The 7,714-nt window shown below is 54.6% G+C and overlaps 1 protein-coding gene across 1 annotated transcript in view; it reads left to right on the plus strand.

Annotated features, from left to right (window-relative positions):
• BMP7 (bone morphogenetic protein 7) overlaps nucleotides 1-7,714 on the plus strand; it is a gene marked incomplete at its 5' end in the record, with an annotated part of 88,556 nt that overhangs the window by 53,147 nt on the left and 27,695 nt on the right. Inside the window, one exon of the mRNA XM_077778324.1 lies at nucleotides 5,725-5,873. Within this exon, the coding sequence (XP_077634450.1) occupies nucleotides 5,725-5,873 (149 nt within the window). The remainder of the gene's footprint in view (nucleotides 1-5,724; nucleotides 5,874-7,714) is intronic.

A 7,714-nucleotide genomic window follows, 5' to 3' on the forward strand; every position in this document is an offset into this window, starting at 1 on the left:
AATTCATCCTTCTGATCTCTGTAAATTTGCTTCTCTGGACACTTCCCATAAAGGACCCCCACCGCGTGTGGCCCCGTGTCTGCCTCCCTTTCCTCGGCATGATGAGCTCAGGGTTCATCCCTGTGGCGGCCAGTCCTTCATTCCGTCTTACCGCCGAAGAGTTTCCCGTGGCGTGGATTTACCACACTTTGTGCGTCCATGGAGCGGGTGACGGGTATTTGAGCTGTTTCCACTTTTGTGTGCTGTTACAAATAATCCTGCTGTGAACCCGGCGTGTACGACTGGATGTGGGTCCGTGTGCACCGTTTCACGTTCCCATGAGCAGCGTACGAGCCGTATCCTTGCCAGCACTTGCTGCTGTGTGGTTGTGGTGTTGGCCGTCCTAGTGGGTGCGAAGGGCTGTCTTGTGGTGGCTCTGAGTCGCGTGTCTCTAGCGGCTGACGATGTTGACTCTTCTGTCACCTGTGCTCACCGGCCGCTGGTATCTCCTTACAGAGACGCTGTTCACACTGGCCCCGTCCGTTGTCGGAGGACTGGCTTCTCCCACCTGGTCCTCCCCGATTCTCCTGACTGATTTGTATTAGCAGGAATTGTCCGTTGTAAATTTGGCCGTTTTGGTAAAAGTAGTGCAAAGCCATTTGGGGATTGGGGGTGAGAAAGGCTTTTTATTCCTGTTTCAATTCTTTTTTTTTTTTTTTTTTTTTTTTTTTTTTTGAGAGAGACAGAGGGTGCACTTGCACAAGTCCGGGAGAGGGGCAGAGGGAGAGAGAGAGTCTCAGGCAGGCTCCACGCCCAGCACAGAGCCCCATTAGCGGCTCGCTCCCACAACCCTGGGATCACGACCTGAGCAGAAACCAAGGGTCGGAGGGACATTCGACCGACCGAGTCCCCCAGATGCCACACCCATTTCAATTCTCACCGCATTTAGTTTTGCTCAAATTCTCTATTTCTTTTTTTTTTTTCGCCGTTTTTAGCATTTTGTATTTCTCCAGAAACATACGTGCTACACATTCAGTCTTCTAGGACCTCTTTGCTCGGTGTCCCGTTTCCCCCTTGTCAGGAGGTGCTGATCCGCGTGGTCCTTGGAGGCAGCTTCCTGGGACGTACGTGCCGTAAGGTTTTACCCGCATCTCTTTGTGGATGGTTTGCACGTTTTCTGGGACACACGGTGTGACTGTGGCCTCACTTCCATGGGTCCCACCGGTCCCAGCCAGTGGCGAATCAGCCCAGACGTCAGAGGCGGGGAACAGACCCCGCGGGAGAGCTGCGTGTGCGAACAGAGGTGGGAGGGCTTGCCGGTAGCCTATTTGCAGAAAATCCTACAACTGTACACATCCTAATATAGTTGCCTGATGAACTCTGGGGTCGAACTGAACATTCTTTGAGTGGATACGTGGTGTGTTAATTTCTGGATCAAGTCACGGAACATCTGAGGCCAAGACAGGCCGAGCAGGGACTGCGCACCAGCACCTGCACGGCTCGCGTAACCGCGGAGGCGCCCCATGGAGCCTTGAGAGTTTGTTGCCAAGCTGGTCTTCACTTGGGTCTCCCAGTTGCTGAAGAAGGTGGCCTATCCCCATTTTACAGAGGAGGAAACTGAGCCCCGGGCATCAGCCGGCTTGACCTGCTCTCCTCTCTTCCCCACCACCCAGACCTCATACCCGTCTAGTATTTTCTCCGCTCCACGCAGTGCTGTGATAGTAAGGTGCCTCACGCAGGGCCCAGCCGCCTCCTGGTTACCTGTCCTCGGGCGAGGAGGTGACTTAAGGACATCACAGGGCTCATGTGCTCGAGTTGTGGGGTCAGACTTCCGAGACTGTGCCCGGTTCTGTCCCTTAGAGGGTCGCTCACGTGGACAGTCGGCTTCACCTCTCTGGAGCTCACTGTCCTCATCTGTAAAATGGAACACTTACCTTACCGCTGGGGCCCCCAGAGAACTGACGTGAGGAAAGTACTAGGGGTGGGTGCTTCACCCTGAGCCTTTTCCGCCCCTGCTCGCACCTGGGCTCCGGAGGCCAACACGATCAGGGTAAATCGCACGTCACCAAGGGCCTGTCCGGTTCCTCCTCGGTGCGAGAACCACAGTGCTCCAATGAGACGCTCGAGGGGGCAGCTAGAAATGGCCGCTCTCCCACCCTTCCCCCCAGACTTGGTTGCAAAGCGATTTCTCCCTGGGCCTCCTCGCGTGGGCCCCCCGCGTGCCTGGACCTTCGGGGCAGAGGCAGAGCCCCTGTTAGCATCGCCAAGGCTCCCCTGCCCCAGTGCCTTTGAATAGGACTCTGCCGTTTGCAAGCAGACCTAGAACCTACTGCAGAGCGTGGCTCGGGGGCGGGGAGTCGGCGCGTTCCCGCTGATTCATGGATGAGTCAAGGCTCGGCCACATCTGGGGCGCGGTGTCGCGGCCTGTAAGGAGAATGTTCAGTATCGTTTGGCAAGGCGTTCACCGTTCCAAGGCCTAATTCTGGTTCCTTCAGTGACTACGTGTTGTTTTACCGTCCACAAGGGCCTTTCCAGATACCTGGTCACATTTTCCTGCAAATAACGACGTCCGGCAGAGTCCCCACCCAGCTTTGTGACTTCTGTGCTGCGGCGTGGGCGCCTCCCCCGAGGGCCCCGGGAGCCGGTCTGGGCAGGGAACTGTTTTGATTCGGAGCCGTGTTTCTCCTCTGACTGCGGCTGGCCGCGAGCGGCTGGTTCGCTGACGCTGACGGCTGCGCTCCACGGCCGGGGAGCCATCGAGGCAAAGTGGAGGCAAGGACAGCGGGAAACGCTCGTTTGTAAGCTGACGGTCTGCGTGGAACAGCCCCCAGACCCGCTCTGAATCTGCCTGTAAAGGGGCGCAGGGAAGAGTGGAAGCCACGTGGTCAGGAAAGACCGTCTCGTTCTTATTCAGTTCAGACGTGACAAAGTTAGGGTCTTCAAAACCTTTTGTGGCTCAGAAAGCCGACCCTGGGGCGCCCGGCGGGGCTCAGTCGGGTAAGAGTCTGACTTCGGCTCAGGTCATGATCTCGCAGTCTGTGAGTTCGAGCCCCGTGTCAGGCTCAGGCTCTGTGCTGGCAGCTCAGAGCCGGGAGCCTGCTTCGGATCCTGTGTCTCCCTCTCTCTCTCTCTCTGCCCCTCCCCTGCTCATGCTCTGTCTCTCTCTGTCTCTCTCAAAAATAAATAAAGATTAAACAAAATTTTAATTGTTAAAAAAAAAGTAAAAGGCCATCCTTGCTTCCATAATCTCCCTGTATCAGCGCGGGGACGGAGATCCCCAGGGACCCCAGAGTGGCTGGCACGGTGCGCTGTCCTGTCCTGTGGCTACGCTCTGGTGCCCAGGACACCAGCAGTCATGTTTCATTCATACACGTTGTGTAACATAACTCGGTATTTTCTGAATCGGGTTCCGGCCATGGTTGAGCATCGCTTAAAAACTGGGATTTCAGGGGACGTGGACGGGATGCGGGTGACCTGTTTCTGTCTTCTGGTCCTGCTGGTTTGTCGCCGTGGAGCGCCCTGCCCCACTGTGGTCCAGCGCTGGGTTCTCTGCGCTCAGGCTTTGGGATGATGCGTGGAGAGAACTAGAACTCAGGTCCCCGCCTCCGGCAGCTGTTTGCTGTGTCCCTCATCCTCACACCTGCTTTGGCTCCTCCTGGTTCTCCATCCCTGTGGAGGCTTCTCCGGGCGACCTGTTAATCTCCCCGTACGTTTCCAGAGAGTTCTGTGATACAGTCAATTTGGAACACTGGCTAAAGTTACTGATCCAGTTTCTGCCTGCCTTCTCGTGAGTCTTGTACACATTAAGGCGATGGGTAAATGTCTAATGCGTTATGACACGCGGCAGAATGAGAATCCGGCCGACCTCACAAACGTGGAGTCTCCAGGCCACCCAGAAAAGAAGAGTGAGGATGGTAGATAATAGGGGTCTTGTCCCTCATCTAAGGGGGTGTCTACGCCTCAGCACCAGCCAATGGCTTAATGGCTTGTATTACACTGAGTCTGATTTGCCAAAGGTTCTGAAATGATAAGACTCACCCCTGAGCAAAGGTAGTGTCCAGATGAACGGCGTTGACGTGGGGTTGCAGGCTTGGACTTGCAGGTAGTTTGGGTGGATTTCAATCCTGCCTTGACTATGTTTCAGCACAAAGTGACCCCTAGTAACCCCAGGCAAACAGCTTTGCCTTTCTGAGCCTCAGTTTTGACATCCGCACAATGGCACACATAATATTATCCAACTCATAGAGTTGTAAGGATTCAGTGCTGATAGGATGCTGGTCAGGCATCTCAGCCCAGAGCCTGGCACTGGGTAAGTGCTCAATTAACAGTCACTACATCTCAGGCCTTCATAGTGAGTGGAGAAAATTCACCTTAATTTCCAGGAACATTAGATCATTCCAGGTACGATGGAGACTGTCGATGCCCTAGGGCAGGGGCTGGTTAGGATGTTGTTCACCATTGTACCCCGGTGTCTGGCACAGTGTGGGGGTTCAAAAATTTTAACTGATTGTTGAAGGATTTCAAATGTTGAAACTTTGAATTCTTTTAAGTAAAAGTCCACAAAATGTTTTGAGACCTTGTATACTACAGTTCTATTAACCATGAATGTAAAAATTTACCCACCCACCCATCCTTCCATCCATTCACCCATCCAAGCATTCACTCATCCATCCATCCATCCATCCATCCATCCATCCATCCATCCACCCATCCATCCATCCATTCACCCATCCATCCACCCACCCACCCATCCATCCACCCATCCATCCATCCACCCATCCATCCACCCATCCATCCATCCATTCACCCATCCATCCATCCATCCATCCATTCACCCATCCATCCATCCATTCACCCATCCATCCATCCATTCACGCATCCATCCACCCATCCACCCACCCACCCATTCATCCATCCATCCACTCACCCATCCATCCATTCACCCATCCATTCACCCACCCATCCATCCATCCACCCATCCATCCACTCATTCATCCTTCTGCCCATCCACCCTTCCACTTCCATCCATCCATCCTCCATCCACTACAACATCAGTTGTAGTTTTACCCATTTTGCTACTGCAAAATGTGAGGAAGAGAGGATTAAAGGGTTATCTCTATTAATAATGTCAGTCTGGGGTCCACCTCCTAAAACTTGGTGGGCTTCTGAGGCAGTTGCGTGGCATGCACATGAAGAGTGTGTGCACCAGTGCTCAGTTACCTGAGCTCACACCCCAGCTCCTGCCTAAATGACCTGGGGCAAGTCATGGTTTTACCGTAGTCGTGGAGACGATAATATCACTACACCTTAGGGTTGTGAGAATTGAATGAGATAATATGTGTAGACTATTCCGGGCCATGCCTGGCAAATGGTGAGTAATCCAACAAATGTGAGCTTCTATTCCCCGAGACTCCAGGCAACACAGAGGCTGTAAATGCATGACTTCCTGTATCCCGTCCCATCGGGATCCCTCGTAACAAGGGTGAAAGGTGAGCTTGCCTTGGAGCAGCTCCCTGCCCCCTGGATGTATTCTCTCTGTCCCTTCTGCACTCCCTTCTTCCATCACAGCTACTACGGAGTCTTCGGGCCTGGATCTTGCCCTGATGCACCCACTTCTGGGGGCCCGGGAGACCTCCTCCTGCCTCCCCTACTCCACGCGGTCCTTCTCTCCAACAGCGGCCGGCCGGCGACAGGGGTGACCAAGCCACGCAACTGCCGTGACCTGTGTCTCCTCCTCTCTTGCAGGGAGTCTGACTTGTTTCTGCTGGACAGCCGCACGCTCTGGGCCTCGGAGGAGGGCTGGCTGGTCTTCGACATCACAGCCACCAGCAACCACTGGGTGGTCAACCCGCGGCACAATCTGGGCCTGCAGCTCTGCGTGGAGACCTTGGACGGTAGGTGCCTCGTCACCTCCGCTTCCGGCAGCCTGTGCTCCTGCACCGCGTAGGGGCTCCGCAAGCTCGCGCCTGCTGCCTGTTGCTCCCCCGATGCCCGCCGGGCAGCGCCCACCGTCCAGCCTTTTGATCCCGGGCAAAAGTAGCACCTGCCCCTTTGCAGGAGATGATGACCCAGTTGGCCACGGCCGGGTTGGCTGAGGCCTCGTGCGGAGCGAGGTCCCCGCCCCAGCGGGGTTGACGTGCTCTCCGAAACACAGACTCTGGTCCCGTCCCAGGCCTGCTCTGTTAGATCCGGCACTTTAACCGGAGCCGCGGGTGGTGCCTGAACACATAACCGTGTGGGACACCCCGCCCTGGGGACATCCTGAGTGTCCTGCGCATATGGCGGGACATTTAACTGTATCCCCGGCTTCTACCCACTAGATGCCAGTCGCATCTCCCCAGAATGTCTCCAGCTGTTACTGAAGGTTCCCTGCGGAACCAGGTCACCCGCGGTTAAGGACCGCAGCGCTGGTGTGAGGCATGGAGCCCCTTCTAGAAGCCCCCGCACATGGTTCTGAGCCCCCTCTTGGACCCTCCGCTGTTGGCTGCTTCTCCCGATGCCTTCCGCTCCCCACCTCAGATCCACCCTCTTTGAAGGGCGGACAGAAGGCGGGTGGGAGCCTGGGTGGGGTTAGCTGTGCCCATTTCTTCCCCCAAAATGTGTTTCTTATTAAGTAGGGGGAGGGGGGGCGCGGCTCCGGGGTAGGTAGCTTCTTCCTGACACCAGCTTTAAGGGGGGAAAAAAAAAACCCAAATGCAAAACACATTTATCTTAGAATAGATAATACTTGCGAGCGGCTCAACTTTCAAGCTGCAGGTGCGCGCAGCAGTGTGGCGGCTCCCTGCGACCTCCTTCCGCAGCTGATCTCGCCTCCAGGGGCAGCTATTTCCACGGTACTGGCTGTCTTCTCAGACGCCCTCTGGGGATTTAAAATTGCGTCTAGATTCTTCGTTCCTTTTTTTTTCTCCCTTCCTGCAGATAGTGACATGGCGTACACAGTGTTGTCTGCCTTGCCATTTTTCACCTGGCAACTTACCTTGAAGGTTGGGCCTCATTCGAGAGCTTCCCTGTTGGTGTAAAGGCTGATCTGTGTTTGTGTACGTGTGGCGTGTGTGTAGCTCTTCCGCTCGCCCACTGTGTGACTTTGGACAACCTCCCTAACTTTTCCGAGCCTCCTCATCTCTGACACTCAGGGGCTCTGGGGTTGTTCCAAGATTCGGTGAGTCAGTACAGAAGGGGTTTTAACATAGTGCCCTAATGGGGCGCCGGGGGCGCTCAGAGAGTCCGACCCTGGGTCTCGGCGCAGGTCACGATCTCATCGTTCGTGAGATCAAGCTTGCGTCGGGCTCTGTGCTGACAGTGACGTCCCTGCTTGGGGAGTCTCTCCTTCCTTCTCTTTCTCTTGTCCTTCAACTCTCCTCTCTCTCTCTCTCTCTCAAAATTAAATTTTAAAAAACATCTAAAAAAATTTTTAAAATGGGGCGCCTGGGTGGCTCAGTCGGTTGAGCGTCCAACTTCGGCTCAGGTCATGATCTCACGGTTCGTGGGTTCGAACCCCGTGTTGGGCTCTGTGCTGACAGCTCAGAGCCTGGAGCCTGCTTCGGATCCTGTGTCTCCCTCTCTCTGCCTCTCTCCTTCCTGCGCTCTGTCTCTCGTTCTCTCTCTCAAAAATAAATAAATGTTTAAAACAAAGGTTTAAAAATTAAAAAAAAAAAAGTGCCCTGATGTGCATAGGAATCCCCTGGGCATCTTGTTAAAATGCAGATTCTGATTCAACAGGTCTGGAGTGGGGGGG

This window comes from Crocuta crocuta, unplaced genomic scaffold, assembly GCF_008692635.1.
Source record: "Crocuta crocuta isolate KB4526 unplaced genomic scaffold, BGI_CrCroc_1.0 scaffold27, whole genome shotgun sequence".
Taxonomy (NCBI): domain Eukaryota; kingdom Metazoa; phylum Chordata; class Mammalia; order Carnivora; family Hyaenidae; genus Crocuta; species Crocuta crocuta.